General features: G+C 40.2%; 1 protein-coding gene across 4 annotated transcripts in view; it reads right to left on the bottom strand.

Moving 5' to 3' along the window:
* Positions 1–19,377, bottom strand: part of LOC139453409 (slit homolog 2 protein-like) — a 181,341-nt gene that overhangs the window by 45,871 nt on the left and 116,093 nt on the right. For all 4 annotated transcript variants that reach the window (XM_071235093.1, XM_071235097.1, XM_071235095.1 and 1 more), the window contains exons 8-13: positions 16,908–17,071; positions 14,098–14,242; positions 11,823–11,894; positions 11,244–11,315; positions 10,107–10,178; positions 3,772–3,843 (exon numbers count right to left, since the gene is read on the bottom strand). In XM_071235093.1, coding sequence (XP_071091194.1) covers positions 3,772–3,843; positions 10,107–10,178; positions 11,244–11,315; positions 11,823–11,894; positions 14,098–14,242; positions 16,908–17,071 — 597 coding nt within the window. The remainder of the gene's footprint in view (positions 1–3,771; positions 3,844–10,106; positions 10,179–11,243; positions 11,316–11,822; positions 11,895–14,097; positions 14,243–16,907; positions 17,072–19,377) is intronic.

Below are 19,377 nucleotides of genomic sequence, written 5' to 3'. Positions count from 1 at the left end.
GTTTGGCAAAATTTATCACAACTATGGGGGAGAGAAGAAATAATGACAGTTCTCTTTTCCAATAAAAATGTGGTCATATATTTTTTGGAGGGGTGAGGGGGGGTGGGGGGCATGTAAAAATGTTACACAAAATTCTTCAGCGTTGAGACAAGTTCCCTGTCCCTATTAAATGACAAGTCCCTATCCAGTCATACATTTGAAAAAGTCACCATCTGATAGCTGATTGTTGTCAATTGCATGGATCAATGCTCATGATATCTATCACTGGATTGTCTGGTCCAGACTTGATTATTCATAGACCGCCTTCATATAGCAGGAATATTGCTGAGTGTAGCGTTAAACAACAAACAAACAAATAAAGATACCTGACTACTAAAATAGTTTCATCAAATAAAGAAATAAGAAACTGCCCAAAGCAGTTGTCCTTGTCTGTATGTATGTAGGAACAACAAAATGATGAGGATGGGGTGGGGGTGGGGTGTGTGTGTTTGTTAGCAAGGTTCGTGGGGGCGAAAATGTAACAATTATTTATCAGGGCCTTACGGATGACTGGCCAGGTTAACAGTGCCAAGTCCCAGGAGGCAGAGGGGGGAACTTGGCCTATACCCTAAACCAACACGCTCTTCTGACAGCACAAAGCCTACAGCAAGTAGCTCATAGATCTAAATCCTCAAATGAAAACAACCAAGACATACCAAAGTGTCTCCCAGCATACACGGACTCACCGAGTGAAATCAGGAAAAGTTTTTGTACATCTACAATTACGGTACAATAAACTTATTAATTTATGTTCCCTGTGTCCTAGCCAGGTGAGCTACAGGTCATTAATCTGCTGCTGATGGTGGCAGGAGGTCTCGGGAGGAGTGTAAGCGTAGGAAATACTCCCTAGTTTCTTACAAACAAACCAGTGAGTTCGTCTCATCAATATCTGCCAGTTCACATGTATCCCAGAAACACTACATGCTAAATGCCTCGTGAGATATTTTGACAGGATGTGTGTATTTACGTTTGCGTTTTTCTGTCAGCAGCGTGCATGTATCCTACATGTAGCTCATCCAGGCCTCACAGCCACAGATTGATCATGCTGTCCTAGACTGGGTGTATCCCCTAACATGCACCGAGATTGACTACAATCAGTGAGGTGTTGTAGTCAGAAGTATCCCAGCTATTTCATGGTGGCCTGTAAATAATTAAGGTTCCTTCAGACAAACAAATGTGATCAGGGCATGATGACACACAATCAGCCAATTCAGAGAGTCTGGCCACCTGATCCACAATAAGCCAAGTCAGAGAGTCTGGCCACCTGATCCACAATCAGCCAAGTCAGAGAGTCTGGACACCTGGGTCCACTTGCACAAAGCAATCTTAGCGCTAAGACTATTGTAAGCCTATGTTAAAGTATGGGAGTTACGATCATCTTAGCGCTAAGATCGCTTTGTGCAAGTGGGCCTAGATCCACAATCAGCCAAGTCAGGGAGTCTGGCCACCTGGTTTACAATCAGCCAAGTCAGAGAGTCTGGACGTCTGATCTACAATCAGCCAAGACACAGATGTTGTCCACCTGATCCACAATCAGCCAAGTCAGAGAGTCTGGCCACCTGATCCACCATCAGCCCGGTCAGAGAGTCTGGCCACCTGATCTACACTCAGCCAAGTCAGAGAGTCTGGACACCTGATCTACAATCAGCCCGGTCAGAGAGTCTGGACACCTGATCTACAATCAGCCAAGTCAGAGAGTCTGGCCACCTGATCCACAATCAGCCAGGTCAGAGAGTCTGGACACCTAATCTACAATCAGCCAAGTCAGAGAGTCTGGCCACCTGATCCACAATCAGCCAGGTCTGGGAGTCTGGCCACCCTATCTACAATCAGCCAAGTCAGAGAGTCTGGCCACCTGATCTACAATCAGCCAAGTCAGAGAGTCTGGACACCTGATCTACAATCAGCCAAGTCAGAGAGTCTGGCCACCTGATCTACAATCAGCCAAGTCAGAGAGTCTGGCCACCTGATCTACAATCAGCCAGGTCAGGGAGTCTGGCCACCCTATCTACAATCAGCCAAGTCAGAGAGTCTGGCCACCTGATCTACAATCAGCCAAGTCAGAGAGTCTGGCCACCTGATCTACAATCAGCCAAGTCAGAGAGTCTGGCCACCTGATCTACAATCAGCCAAGTCAGAGAGTCTGGCCACCTGATCTACAATCAGCCAAGTCAGAGAGTCTGGCCACCTGATCTACAATCAGCCAAGTCAGAGAGTCTGGCCACCTGATCTACAATCAGCCAGGTCAGGGAGTCTGGCCACCCTATCTACAATCAGCCAAGTCAGAGAGTCTGGCCACCTGATCTACAATCAGCCAAGTCAGAGAGTCTGGACACCTGATCTACAATCAGCCAAGTCAGAGAGTCTGGCCACCTGATCTACACTCAGCCAAGTCAGAGAGTCTGGACACCTGATCTACAATCAGCCCGGTCAGAGAGTCTGGCCACCTGATCTACAATCAGCCAAGTCAGAGAGTCTGGCCACCTGATCTACAATCAGCCAAGTCAGAGAGTCTGGCCACCTGATCTACAATCAGCCAAGTCAGAGAGTCTGGCCACCTGATCTACAATCAGCCAAGTCAGAGAGTCTGGCCACCTGATCTACAATCAGCCAAGTCAGAGAGTCTGGCCACCTGATCTACAATCAGCCAAGTCAGAGAGTCTGGACACCTGATCTACAATCAGCCCGGTCAGAGAGTCTGGCCACCTGATCTACAATCAGCCAAGTCAGAGAGTCTGGCCACCTGATCCACAATCAGCCAAGTCAGAGTGTCTGGCCACCTGATCTACAATCAGCCCGGTCAGAGAGTCTGGCCACCTGATCAACAATCAGCCAAGTCGGAGAGTCTGGACACCTGATCCACAATCAGCCAAGTCGGAGAGTTTGGACACCTGATCAACAATCAGCCAAGTCGGAGAGTCTGGACACCTGATCCACAATCAGCCAGGTCAGAGAGTCTGGACACCTGATCTACAACCAGCCAAGTCAGAGAGTATGGCCACAATCAGCCAGGTCAGGGAGTCTGGCCACCCTATCTAAAATCAGCCAAGTCAGAGAGTCTGGACACCTGGGTCCACTTGCACAAAGCAATCTTAGCGCTAAGACTATTGTAAGCCTATGTTAAAGTATGGGAGTTACGATCATCTTAGAGCTAAGATCACTTTGTGCAAGTGGGCCTAGATCCACAATCAGCCAAGTCAGGGAGTCTGGCCACCTGGTTTACAATCAGCCAAGTCAGAGAGTCTGGACGTCTGATCTACAATCAGCCAAGACACAGATGTTGTCCACTTGATCCACAATCAGCCAAGACACAGATGTTGTCCACCTGATCCACAATCAGCCAAGTCAGAGTGTCTGGCCACCTGATACTCTACTTCAAATATTTTACTGGAATCTCCATAAGGAGACAAACATGGTAAACTGAAAGCTATTTTTTTATCAAGAATCACTGCTTCCAGGGACCAATGTGTATCAAGAATGTGTAGCTGTGAACTATAAAAGTAGTACCCTTTCCCGAGAGGGCACACAGACCAGTCTGCGTGGAGCTGTTTGTACTGGAAAGAGGGGTCCATTCCACTTTTCTCCAGGGTGAGAAATGGTGGGCTTGGTTAAGTAGTTGGGGGTGGGGAAGAATGGGTGTGTCTGTGGATGTGGATATGGATGTGATAGACGCAGCATAGGGAGGGTATTCTTTTTAGATGGTATTTGTTGTTCAAAGTGAAGGCAACTTACAGCAAGTTGAGGTTGCGTAGATCTCTAAATGCATCCACTCGGACACAAGTAATCTTGTTGGCATTCAGCAACCTGGAAAATAAAAGAGATATTCATGTCATTACAAACCATGTGTTACATTATAGTCTTCATAAGCGTCATCATAAATAGTTCCAAGTTATGTGGTAATGATCCTCAGTTATATCACTAAGTCACGTTACGTCCATTGTTTTGATGGTTGCTTTTCTTGACACTGGCATGCCACGCGGACGATTTGTTTTCGGGAAGTGAGTGAGTGAGTGAGTTGGGTTTAACACCCCTTTTAACAGTATTCCAGTTATATCACGGCGTGTCAGCTTAATGTGGGAGGAAAGCCCGAAGTGATGCAGGTCTCAGACATTTACCACTTCGGTGAAACCCATGAGTACGAGTATGGTGCTGACAAACCTAGAAACATAATCGGGGAGAACTGGGATTCGAACCCACAATCATAGGTTTCTGGCGTGTCCAGGGAACGCAACTCTGCACAGCGAATTGCGGAGCCTTAGATGACTGGGCCACCCGTGGCCCCGTTTGGGGAAGAGGGGAAAGAGCCTTGGCTCACAGGTTTGCATTGTCAGTCAGAGCGCTGCGCGTTTCCTAGCCACCAGGGGTAAGTCAATTCACGCACCCCCTCCACAGGCAATATGAACTTCAACACTCTTGGCTAACGCCTCAAGGCGTAAAATTCAATGTCACCCTTAATTAACACATTTAATCATATTTAACTTTCACATATAATTATATTCAATTTAATTTTATAGTTAACAAAAGTCCAAGGATCTTACAATAAACCAGAATAAAGTAACAGTGATTTGTATTCACACACAGAGAGAATGGAGAATATCAGAATATCACCATGAAATTTATGAAGTCAAATAAGCAAAAAGTGTCAGGACTTCTTTTACACCAGTGATAACCCCAAAATAGTTAAGCTGAATTATCTCAAGTTATCTCAATATAGAAGCTATTTATGTTCATAGTGTTATCAAAAACCAGCTTCTTAATAGTTCACAGCCGCAAGTTTTGACATTATGCATCATTCAAATATTAATTTCACACAAGAAATATCAACTACTTTTCAAATAAATATGCTCACTGCACATTCAGCCATTACTGAACTACGTAAGTAATAAGTGCAACGCTTTTTGTGTCAGATGATGTGATAGGGAGGCGTTGAGTGGGTAATGAGAATTATGATCTATTATCGCACCCAACCAGGGTTCTGCAGTTTGACCTTTGTAGCCGAGGTTTTTTATCGCAGTGATAACATTTATCTGGTGTTGACTCTCGCTTTCTTCTGGCTTGTAATCAAACTGTAGCAGACATCAAAGGGAATTTATCGGAACACACCTCTATCTGGTACAAAACAGTAACGTAAATTGGACCTGCAGTGTCCATTTTCGCACTGTCAAGAAAACTTTCAGAAATAAGTGTTCTCATAATAATATGTGCTGCTTCGGTTCCAAAGGATGCCCGATAAACAGGTCTGTTTTGTGTAAAGTTCAAACATTATCTATGTATCTGTATATTGATATATATAATATGAGTGAGTGAGTGAGTGAATGAGACTGCTTTCAACAGTATTTCAGTCATATCAAAGCATGTCAGATTTATTTATGGGGAGAGTCCAAAGTGATTGGAGCTTTGATGTAATCCACACATTGAGTCTGGTGATGACAAATCAAAGATGATAATCAGGATGTCAGTCCTCAACAAGTGGATCACAGCAAACTCCTCATAGCGATAGCCCATTGGCAGAGCTCTCCATACTATCGCTGCCACCAGTCAAAGCTCCCCACTGTGGCACATGACCACAGCCATGCTTGGAGTTGAACATGCAACCGACTGACCGTTAACAATTCTACATTGATAGCATAGTTAACACTTTTACATTTACTCTCATGATGTTGAGACAAAGTTCAAAACAGAAATTCATGTCTTATGATGAGGAGGCATTTTATTGTTTATTTGTTGGTTTAGGAACATTTGGCCAAAAGTTCAATGTAGGTGATAAAGAAATCAAATCATTTTGAACTTTCAGATTAGTACTGCTACTAATGAAAGAAAAACAAACAAGTTTTAACATGGCAAAATACCGATTGTTTTCTCCCCATGAGAATAAAAATTATTTTATATGCATTATTTATCATTTCTAATGAAAAGTAGTGACAAAATCTCTCTTGTTTTTCATTTCAACATAATGTAAAATTAGGTCAAAGACAAATTTTCAAAAGCAAATTTTTCTTCTTCTAATTTCTGTTTTTTAGGTGGTCGGTTGGGCTCATCAACCAACTAAAAACTAAATATGGCCTAACCCATCACTGTTAGTTTGTTGTAAGGCTGGGACAAGTCCAAATTTACTACCCGAGTACCCAACCCCCTATTACCCGACCCTACCCGGGTACCCAACCCCCTATTACCCGACCCTACCCGGGTACCCAACCCCATATTACCCGACCCTACCAGGGTACCCAACTCCCTATTACCCGACCCTACCCGGGTACCCAACTCCCTATTAGCTTTATCTTTTCTCAAACAAATACAAGTCAAAAGGAATGTTGCATCATCAGAAAGAAATGCAAACATTAGCAACTAGCAGTGTAATTACAGAGCTGTAGTGAGTTTTTGTCATTAAACAATATAACCACAGTCCGGTAAGTACTGTGTGTACCCTGGTACTACTCAGGACCCACCCGACCCGAGTACGCGAGTTACCTGTCCGAGCCCTAGTTTGTTGACACCATGACTGCATTACCTCGATCAGAGCTTTTGGTGTTGTGGGTATTTTACCCATGCATTTAAAAATCATTGGGTATCAGTAATTCTATCTGGGTATTCAAATTTCTGTTACTCACTAGTTTTTACACATGTGGGTATTTAAGTTAAATATTTAAAAACACTATTCATCTAGTCCCTGGAAACTGGTGTCGTGTGGGTTCGAGAGCTTTACAGGACTCAAAAATACCACGATACTTCCACAAGAAAGTGTGATGGCAAATGATCATGATGTAACTGTCATCGTGGAGTTTGTCAAGGTTGACGGAATGCCCGTTTATAATTTCAAAATAAGTTGCTGATTTGCTAATCGAATACGCAGGGTTACTTCACAATATTTTGATGATACGCACAAGTTTTATTTTTGTAGCGTATCTGTAATGTTCGTTGCGTATTTGATACGCTTGGATTTTATTTTACTGCGTATTTCTGCATTTCTGATGCATATTTCACACAGATATGCAGCTTATCTGGAGCTCTGTTCAATGTTTTGTGGACATCATGACTAACACAAATGTATCATCCTCAGTATTGATACAGGTCATGTCCAACATAAACTTGACAAAGACATGCCTCTCTTTAAATGCATCATAAAATAAAATGAAGCTTTTACATAAAACATCAAAACATTATATCCATAATTTATACCCCAATCTTTCAACTGTCAATCACAACATATTACAAATTTAAACAAATTGGTTTCTTGTTTGAAACAGCTTCAGGCATCAGGCCCTTCGTAATGGATTTTTTTTCTGAAGCTTTTTAGCTAAATCTCTAAATCATTCGGGCAAGCTTCCAACTTGATGTTTTGCTGAATATACACATTTAGTGGACAGTGACGAACACGCCTCATGATGGCAATGTACGTGAGAAATGGATCACACAATCTCCTTGCTGTTTGTCATATCTTACCATAATGTATCTAAATAATCCTGGCAATATACATGAGAAATGGATCACACGATCTCCTTGCTGTTTGTCATATCTTACCATAATTTATCTAAATAATGATGGCAATATACATGAGAAATGAATCACACGATCTCCTTGTTGTTTGTCATATCTTACCATAATGTATGTAAATAATGATGGCAATATACATGAGAAATGGATCACACGATCTCCTTGCTGTTTGTTTGTCATATCTTACCATAATGTATGTAAATAATGATGGCAATATACATGAGAAATGAATCACACGATCTCCTTGCTGTTTGTCATATCTTACCATAATGTATGTAAATAATGATGGCAATATACATGAGAAATGGATCACACGATCTCCTTGCTGTTTGTTTGTCATATCTTACCATAATGTATGTAAATAATGATGGCAATATACATGAGAAATGAATCACACGATCTCCTTGCTGTTTGTCATATCTTACCATAATTTATCTAAATAATGATGGCAATATACATGAGAAATGAATCACACGATCTCCTTGCTGTTTGTCATATCTTACCATAATTTATCTAAATAATGATGGCAATATACATGAGAAATGAATCACACGATCTCCTTGCTGTTTGTCATATCTTACCATAATGTATCTAAATAATGATGGCAATATACATGAGAAATGGATCACACGATCTCCTTGGTGTTTGTCATATCTTACCATAATGTATCTAAATAATCATGGCAATATACATGAGAAATGGATCACACAGTCTCCTTGCTGTTTGTCATATCTTACCATATTTACGCTTCCATAAACCGAAAAAACATTTGACCATGCCCACAAACTGACAACTGTTTCTTGATTGGCTGATAATAGAATGCGCTGAATGGTGTCGCTGATTTTGAATTGCTGTGTACAGTTGTCTACAGTCTGTGAGTGAGTGAGCTGGGTTTAACACCGCTTTTAACAGTATTCCAGTTATATCACGGCGTGTCAGCTTAATGTGGGAGGAAAACCCAAAGTGATGCAGGTCTCAGACGTTGACCAATTTGGTGAAACACACGAGCACGGGTATGCTGCTGACAAACCTAGAAACATAATCGGGGCGAACCGGTATTCGAATCATAGGTTTCTGTCGTGCCAAAGGGACGCAACTCTGCACAGCGAATTGCGGCGCATTAGACGACTGGGCAACCCGTGCCCCCTACAGTCTGTGAAGTTGTAGACTTATTTATTTATAAAAATTGACTTCAATATGTTTTTGTATTGGAGTTATAAGTTATAAAACAAGTGTGCCTTCTTGGAAAAAACCCCACAGTATTCACACTGGATTTTATGTTCATAACTCCATAAATGCAAAAAATATTGAAGTCAATTATTAACTAACAATTGAATCAAAACTAACATGTGAGAAGGCTGAAAACAATCACAATGCTAATTAAAAACCCTCATCTTTTACACGCATCTTTTTGCCTGACTACGGTAACAATCAGCCCTGCAACATCAGCCGGCCTGGCAACACATCCATTATTTACAACACAAGCAAAAAAATGCACTCAGCGTTTTTCAGCCCAGCCCCATGGTTAAACAGTGTTAACGTCGGGAGGAGCACGAGATGATGTTAAAAGCTTAGCTGGCTGTCGAAGTGTGCAGACGGGCACAGCAGATGCGCAGATGCACATGTAACGGTTGAAATAAGCCGCAAAACTGACAGTTCACATGTGTAGACCTGGTGTTTATTTCGCTTTGAAATTAACACGCTTTGACAGGAAAACATTATCGAGGAAAACCCCTTTCCCAATGGCAAATAAACTTTCTTTCATGTGTGATGTTGAAAAACGAGCTGCTATTTATTACAACTTATTCCAATTTGTTAAATCAATTTTTCAAAGATTCGTAAGATAAAATTTACACATAGTAAAGCAATATCACCCTTCCATTTGCGATGTACAGAAGATGAATATCTTTTAGCTTTTGAGACGCTATCTGCTCACATTTCACTTCTTTGATGTATGTACATTATAAACACCTACCAATCAACATATCAATTTATTTCTGATACCTTTAACTTACAAACACTTTAAGCCCTGTGTTTGAAAAGTTTCTTAAATACATGTGGTACATTTATTAAAAAAACAAATTTGACATTAGATATACACTCTTCACATCTAATCTGCATACTCAATCAGTGCAGACAGATATTAATTTCATAAATCTGATCTAAGATGTATTTCAAAGTAAATATTTTATAATGCTTTGCATTAGGTCTGTTTATTATCATATAGGAGTGTACCTTCTGGCTTCTTGTAAAATGAAAGTGAACGGAAAAATGTTCGAAATCAAGACATTATTTCTGCAAAACACATTGTAGACCATCATTAAATGTCACAAAAAAAACTTTTTTTATCAACCAGTAAGATGGATTTGTTATCATATGATTAAAGTTGTATATTTTCAATCCCATTAACATTTCTCTCATCTAGTCATTCACCTGATGAAGGAGTAACCATATACTCCAAAACGTTATGTTCCTCATAATAAAGACGTTGACATCCATATATTCTCTTCCTTAGTTTCCTTAAAGTTCTTAGTTACAGAGACAGAAAAATTTTGTGTGTGAAATCTTTTACTTACAGGAGTTGCAGATTGATTAATCCATTGAAAACACCAGGAGGTAAATCCGATATCTTGTTTCCGTAAAGCACGCTGAAAACCAGATTGACATAGATATTAATATACATTGTGACATACCAATGAAAATGACAAAAAGCTGTTATTCCTGTGGCAGTGTATCCATTAACAAACTGTAAACTTATGCCTAAGCTTGACGTAAGAAATTACTCCATGTTATCAATCGTTTTCACAAGTATACAGACTGATTTCACACAGATGACATACAGTGGTCCCTCGCTACAACGCTACCAATGGGGTCCAAATAATTGGTGGGCGTTATAGACGATGAGCCGTTTAACGGAGTATCACTCACAACAGTTGTAAATAAATATCCCGAACGAAAAAGTTAGAGAACATGAACATTTTGGTGGACATCTTCATGAAATTGCAAGCTCAGTCTTTACAATAAAAAAATATACCCAAATATTCAGGATCTCTTAATTTTTGTTTGTTTGGTATAAAATGAAAATTTGTAATATTAATAAGGAATTTTTATTAATTATTGTGTCACTTATTTACAGGTTGCAATAGTTGTTAAATAATCTCCGATATTCTGTATAAAGTGAGTGAGTGTGACACTGTTACGAACAATATTTCAGTCATATCACAATGTGTCAGCTTGAAGTCCAAGTAAAGCAAATCCCAAAGTCACACAGGTTTTAGACATTTGTAAAACCAACAACCAGGGTCAAGGATCATAATGAGGACAAATCTAGGATTCGCACCCACGAGCAGATCCTGGCAAGCCTAAGGGACAAAACTCTGCACAATGAATTGCAGCACCTTAGACACCTGGGACAAACCCACAAACAGATCCTGGTAAGGTTAAGGGACACAATTCTGCACAATGAATTGCAGCACCTTAGACACCTGGGACAAACCCGCAAGCAGATCCTGGCAAGGCTAAAGGACACAACTCTGCACAATGAATTGCAGCACCTTAGACACCTGGGACAAACCCGCAAGCAGATCCTGGCAAGACTAAGGGACACAACTCTGCACAATGAATTGCAGCACCTTAGACCACTGGGCCTCTGCTGCCCTTGATGAAGTACATGAAACATGTGAAATGTGACTAGTGTGAGATATGGTATTTACAGTGTTCTGAGAGACTGGAGTCCAGAGAAGGCATCAGGGGCGATGTAGGAGATTTGGTTATTGCTCATATCACTGAAAATCAAAACACAGAATAGGTAACTTCATGCCAACTTCATGAACATACATCTACATAAAGGTTTAATACCATTCTAAGACAAGTTCTTCTATAACTTGGTTTACGAATCAGGATCAGACAACTACGATATAAAACGTCAACGCCAGAAAATAAACAGTCTTGATCATTACCCGAAACAGATTTCAACGGATGTAAATGGGAAAATTGGGTGAAAATTATATGAATGGATCACCTTAAATCAGTGATGACACCAGGTGTTCGCAAAAAGGGTAAGTATGTCCTGCTCTACCGGTGATATGAAGGAACAAACCGTTAATGTAATTATTTCTTGAAAAATGTTTCATTGGCACTTAAATTAAATATGTTTTTAATATTATAAAGGTTCCAGGTGAACTGATTGGTTGGATGATCAGGATGCAGGAACCACAAGTATTATTTTTGACCTGAAGGAGATAAGGAATTTAACATGATGACATGATGCTTTTAGTCACACAACAACTCACATCCTCTGAAGCTTGTGAAGTTCTGAAAATACTCTCGAAGGAATCTGGGTTATATGGTTTTCTTCAATACGCCTGAAAAAAAAAAGGAAACGTATTAACATTACAGCATTTTCCCAGCTGAGACTCGGGTTAGCCAGTGCTTATAGAATCATTGATGGACAATGCAACACCTTGAATGACAGGGGACACGAGAGATCCGACATCAACAGAAGGTCTTCCACTTTATCACTCTGTCAGGCTCCAAGACATTTGGTGCCAATACCGAATTGGATCCGACATGTTGTACAGCTGGTGTCAGAGACGACCTGACTGTTCAGATCGGATTCGGCACATTGAGGCAGAACTCCTCAGCAGTACTGATGGGTGACCAGAATATTGACTCACAGAGGTGGGATTCCCGACATTGTGTTTATGATCAAATATGTCATGTGTATGGATATTTCGTGAATGGATCACTGACTTGCATGTCACATCTAGCCTTGCTCCAAGGCTGTAACAAATGTTATATTTGGGATAACACTTTCTTAGTAAAGTACAGATTCTCGTACTTTTTTGGGTTGAGTCCCGTCCGGGATTCGAACCCACACTTGCCAGAGTGAGGCTCAACCAAAAAAAAGTACAAGAATCTGTACTTTACTAAGAAAGAGTTATCCCAAATATAACATTTGTTACATTTGACCACTTTCTAAATGGCATTGTGTATCCAAGGCTGTAGTTAATAATAAGTCCATGGGTATATAGTACTTCTATCCTCATAACAGACAAGTCCAGATAAGCGGACAACTTGTCCTTATAATGAATTGGTAGCCAGAAAAACTGTTAGTATTCCTGATACATTAACTGCCCTTAAACGATCAACAAATGCATTTCTAACAGTAAGTGAGTGAGTATGGTTTTACGCCACTTTTAGCAATATCCCTGCAATAGTACAGCATGGGGACTCTAGAAATAGGCTTCACACATTGTACCCATGTGGAGAAAATCAAACACAGGCCTTCGTCGTGATGAGTTAACGCTTTAACCACTTGTCCACCCACGTCTATTTGTACAAAAATATAATTGTAAAATGTCATGTTTTGAAGAAATAATCTTGTCTAATTACATACATAAATGCTGTTCTGAAGAAATAATCATATTTAATTACATGTATGAACGCGATTTAATGTAATCATGTTGTATTTGCTGTCAGCGTTTGACTTGAATATCAATAAACTAAGCCGAACACGAATATTTCTAATTCACAACCTACTAAAACATGAATAAATGCAAGACACTCCAAGACAAGAAAATTGAATACGCCCAAATAAGGCTTCCGGACCAAATGTATCAAATCCCTATAAGAAATTGTACACAGAGACAGTTGAGGTTATGTGAAAGTTTACACCACAAAAAGCACAAACATAATTCCCAGCACACCATAAAGAACAAATTGAGAGACAATAATTGGATGACGGAGTAATTTCCCTTTCAAATACTGCCGAGTTGACATCGCCAACTTTGTGGCGCTTTGAGCATTGGGCTTCAAACACTCTCCTCCAATTTGTGGTTTTACCGACTTGGCGATCAATCGACCACTTAACATGCTCAATTTGATTCAAATTTGTTTTTCGTCTTGTAACACAGCAGTTCCCAAACCTTACTCAAACGACAATTGATTTGTCAAAATCATTCACAAAACACCCACTATCAGCCATCTGCTGAGTGCAATATGTTTGGATGAAAACAGCATTTCTTCCATGAGAATCGATGACGGAAGGCAACCGGGATGAATGGTGAGGGAATGTGTTCACATATGTTCCTAACCGATTCCGACAATCAGAGACTTCGAAAAGCAAACCCATTCAAGGAATACAAACCAAGACGAACATCTGAATAAATTTAATTCCTTTGGTCCTTGTGGATGCCTACTATAGTATTTAAGTCAGGGACCCCGTGAGTGAGTGAGTGAGTTGGGTTTAACACCGCTTTTAACAGTATTCCAGTTATATCACAGCAAGTCAGCTTAATGTGGGAGGAAAGCCCAAAGTGATGCAGGTCTCAGATGTTTTACCCCTTCGGTGACATGCATCAACCAAGTCAGCAATCCTGACCACCTGATACTGTTAGTCGCCTCTTACGACAGGCATAGTCACCTTGTACAGCAAGCTCAGATTGCTGAAGACCTATTCTACCCCGGATCTTCACGGGCCACCTTATTTGGACATTATAAAGCTTTATCAACACACAAATACAGAAGCCATTGTGGCCATCTAATTCCCCACTTATGAAGACTCACAGTTCAGTGGCTGTCTCTGGGATGTTGTCCGGAATCTGGGTCAGACCCTTGTCCCGACAGTCGATGATGCCCTCAGTACAGGTGCACTCTCGGGGGCACAGGTTCTCGGCCACACAGGCGTGTGGATGGGGGTTGTCCACGCCCGCTGCAATACACAGGAACATGTACACGTCAAATTCATAGTTAGTATCGTTTTTATAGTTACACACATCTCTAGTCCGACCACAGACCTACATAAGTAGTCATGTTCAAGTTTTACAATTTGACAAAAGCAAATGAAATAAAACTTTAATTTCATAAAATACATCTAGCTATTTGCAATATTATCAGTTAAATCACCAAGAGATATTTATGTAATTTCGTCAATGTTGTGACAAGTTTCCAACAAAATGAATCACAAAGTTCTGTATCAAATCATAAAGGTGAAATTTACCCTCAAGAAACTTGACACTACTGCAGTAACAGAATATTTTGAATAATGTTTATTTGAATCAATTCATAACTTCTCGTCACTTTCTAGTAAATGGTATTTGTACATTCCACCAATCGTTTTGCAACTTTTTTCAAAACATTCAGAATCTTCCCACAAATACATGCAAGAACTATATGACTGTCGGTCACATGCTAGATTGTGAAATTGTAGCAACAGCTCTGCTGTCAAATAAATATAATAAACCTTATATCTTTCTGCAAAACATTAAGCAAGCTATTTCACTATCAGATAAATGTTCCATCTGAACTCAGCTGCAACAACCAAAACTAAAATTCCTTCTCAAATAGTTGTCTGGACAATATGATGAAACCTAAAAGTAGTTGTCTGGAAGATATTACTTAACCTAAAAGTAGTTGTCTGGAAAATATTACGAAACCTAAAAGCAGTTGTCTGGAAAATATGACAAAACCTAAAGGTAGTTGTCTGGAAAATATTACGAAACCTAAAAGCAGTTGTCTGGAAAATATGACAAAACCTAAAGGTAGTTGTCTGGAAAATATTACTTAACCTAACAGTAGTTGTCTGGAAAATATGACGAGATATGGTCTGGACCACATGACCAGACACATGATGATCATCTGTAACACATGGGTTCCATTGCGGCCTTGTTACAGCCCATCTTAAACTGGTCCCTCTTAACCTTTGAGTAGATGACAAACTGCTTGTGTACCTTGTTTCAAAACACACACAGTAACTGAATATCCCTTGTTTATAGCCTCGCTGCCAAGCATTACTTTAATGGCTGCCATCTTGTTTCAGAGCGATCTCTTATACTTGTTAATGAGCTTCTGTTTTGGGTGCTTGCTTTTTCGTCGACAGAAGTATAATGGATGTTTTTGTACTGAACAAATTAGTAGCTTTACACCTTTTACACCTAGTTGTTTTGGAAACAAATCTAGATTGATTGGTAAATATTTACTGTATTTTGACGCACACATGTAAACAACGATTATCTAGTCTATGTTCAGTGCAGATCTCATTAAAGGTTCTGCAGCCCTATTACAGTTCAATATTTCCAGTGTATCAATATTTGTCCTCAAACTGAACTGTATTAACTTTGCATAATGCCTTGATCCGGGGCTGCTCTGAATGAAAAAAACTTGTTATTCGTATTATTGTATCCTTGTAATTAGAACATCTAGATAGATCAATGACAGTCTTTTACAGGACAAACACAAGTAGATATTGTTCTAATAATTTATTTCAATAATTTATCCTAAAGTTCCAAAAGAATTTTACCATTAATTTTATATTTACTAATACCTAAAAAACAAATCTAAAGATTGCAGTATATTATTAGTACAAAATAAGCAGATTCTTTAAAAAATAATGTCTGAATAAACAAACTTGAAATACTCGGCGAATCCCAGGCGAATATTACATGTCCGGAATACCACATATATGTTAGCAGATTCTGAATGTGGACCTTGATTCTGTTTACTTGTAACTTAATGAAATAATCCCTAAATAAACCAGTCCATTGGTTAATTATTTACGTTTTCATCTTGTCTTGTTCTGACAACAGGAATTCCCATGCTGACTCTCAATAGTGTATTAAAGGGACCCTTGTTAACTTTTTTTGGTTTTACAAGTGCTTCAATGATCCTTCATACTACCCAACCAATAGTCTGTATTATGAAAGCCCACAAATACACACATATACACTGGATTGGATACACAGGCACATAATGAGAGACATGATCAGACACACAGTCATGATCAGACACAGACACACACAATGAGACACAGACACAAATAGACAGACACACCTATATATGATCAGACACACACACAATCAGACACTCAGACACAAATAGACAGACACACCTATATATGATCAGACACACACAAAATCAGACACTCAGACACAAATAGACAGACACAACTATATATGATCAGACACAGACACGATCAGACACATGGACAAACAGGCACACCCATGCATGACCAGACACAGAGACACAATCAGACACACAGATACAATCAGACACAGACACACAAATAGATAAACAGGCACACCCATGCATGATCACACACAGACACACACAATCAGACACACAGATACGTTCAGACACATAGACACAAATAGAGACCAATAGTGCACACACATAAATAGACACAGATACACATGAGACACAGACACATAATCTCAGACACACACACTCACACGCACACACACACAGGCACACGCACACACACGATCAAATGACCTATCGATCAAACGACCTATCGATCTCTGAGTCGTGCCAGCAGAACTTCATGACCAAACACTACCTACAGATTAACACTGCAATTCCTAAAAGATGAAAATACTTACGAATACACCTGAAGTCCATGTCCTGGAGCTCGGCTATCTCATTGTTCTTCAAGTGACTCGGAATGGCACACTCGGTGAAGAGAGCCAGAGTTGGGTTTGCTCGCAGCCATCGCGCCAACCACGCCAGGTGACAGTCACACACCAGGCGGTTGTCACTGATCCGTCTGAAACACAGGCAGTGTCACCATGAGGTCTCAATGATGGAGTAATAGTGTTGAGATAGTATTTCCACATCAGTTCTCAGCAAGAGGAAACGTAGCTGGCACAGTGGTCAATACTGCCATTGTTAAGTGTGAGTGAGTGAGTGAGTGAGTGAGTGAGTGAGTGAGTGAGTGAGTGGGTGAGTGAGTGAGTGAGTGAGTGAGTGAGTGAGTGAGTGCCAGTGTGAGTGAGTGAGTGAGTGAGTACCAGTGTGAGTGAGTGAGTGGGTGAGTGAGTGAGTGAGTACCAGTGTGAGTGAGTGAGTGCCAGTGTGAGTGAGTATAGTGATGGGTATTGGCCTGAATTTTGTACTGCAATATATTGCAATAATGATTCATCCACATGGCTACCCCATCACCCCAGTTCTCATTATGAGGAAGCAGAGCTAAGGCCTGAGGTGATGCTGCAACCAGCTGTACACAGTTGCAGTACTTGGGGACTAGACATATTCTGGTGCGGGTGTGGATAGTTGTGAGAGAAGAATATTTTTTCTGTTCCAGCTAAAACTTACATCATATTTTCAGTGAACAATAATATTTCTTTCCAAAACCTAAGGGAAATTATTTATTTCCAGCATCTTCATCTCCTGGAGAAAAAACTATGTAAAAAGAAAACTCAGGCACTTTCCAAATATCAACTTGTCCGTGAAGCGTTTTTTTTAACACTGTATATGTCTGATTGCAGTGTATTACATCCCATCCGTAATAACTATTGCCCTCTATGTATATATAACAAACACTCTTTGCATTTATCATCAATTCGTAAGTCTGCCAAACATTCCTGCTGACAATCCTACTGAAAGGTATTTGTGTCTACTGATTTCAGATAAACCACCTTACTTCATCTAATTTCACATCTCAGTACCAACAAGCAGTCGCTTCCTTCAACCATGAATGGCTTTACGACTCCAGCAACCCCATGCAAGTACCCACCATCCGAATTCCATTCAGACAAAACCTCCTTCAGTCTGTTAATCCTATATCACTCCGCACATTTCCCAACTCCCACCTCACTGGAACCTCCATACATCATGACACGCAGAGGTCAACTTTTTCTGGCCGGTTTATTCCCACTCAAACAACTCCTGCCACCTTATTTCAGTAACTGTGTTGAAAGCCATTTCTCACCTGGGCAAGTGAGTGTATTGGCTTACAGGTAAGCATATCGCCTTCACACGTCAGAATGTTTACGATCCTTGTCTAGACATTATCAGTGTAAACATGCCCAGTCGTATTTTACGGACAAAGTATGGCTACTTTTCCGCTGGTCAGTTTAATGAGTTTATGGTTATGAGGCTGTCCTGGGCATAGGTGCTAAAACATCGGGAATGTGTATCACGGGTTGTGCATTCCTTACAGCCAAAATATTGCATGTCTGGTCGTCTTTAATGGCCGCACTGACTCATGGGAGAAGAATAAGTGTCTACTTGAAATCAAAAGGTCAAATTTCATGCAGTTCACGAGGCGTGTCTGCTACATTTTACATGTATTTGTATATTATGATTGTCTAAGAGGGCAATGAGTGCTTTGCACCGAAAGGGCAAGATATCGGTAACTAGATCCGTGAGAAGATATCGAGAAAATATAACACATCAAGATCAGAGAATAATAAGCTGCAGAAACAGATACCATTTGTAGAAACAGGCAAAACAGCACTGAAAATTATAAGGACGGATCACGGAAAATCAGTTGTGACACCTGGTGTTCGCGAAAACTCATCTTAAAGTTTATACTGTGCTGAAAACAAGTGCAAAAAAATTCAAAATGACACAGTAGGCAGTGGAAATGTCCTGTTGATGATAGACATATTGAGATTAACTTTAGAATATTCATGTTGTCCAATGTGGTCAGATTCCCGTCCTATGTCAGACAATAGGGTCGTGCTGTTTCTATTGCAATGATATTATACTCAGGTCTTATCCAAATCTCAACAAAGGTTCTTGTTGTTTCCATCCCTCTTCTCATCCATCCATTTCCCAATCATTAATCCTCCCTCCCTCCTATATTGTTCATCTTCCCTCTTCCTTTCCATCCACATCACATCATTATTCATCTTTCTTCTTCCCATCCATCCATCCTTAAATTCATCCTCCCTCCTTCCATAACAATATTCATCTTTCCTCTTCCCATCAATCCACCCATCATTAAATTCATCCTCCCTCCTTCCATAAAATTATTCATCTTTCCTCTTCCCATCCATCCGTCCCCATAACAATATTCATCTTTCCTCTTCCCATCAATCCACCCATCATTAAATTCATCCTCCCTCC

This window comes from Haliotis cracherodii, unplaced genomic scaffold (assembly GCF_022045235.1).
Source record: "Haliotis cracherodii isolate W230 unplaced genomic scaffold, xgHalCrac1.p SCAF_9, whole genome shotgun sequence".
Lineage (NCBI taxonomy): Eukaryota > Metazoa > Mollusca > Gastropoda > Lepetellida > Haliotidae > Haliotis > Haliotis cracherodii.
Note: the sequence above shows the minus strand (reverse complement) of the source record. Positions and strands in the feature narration are given on the sequence as shown.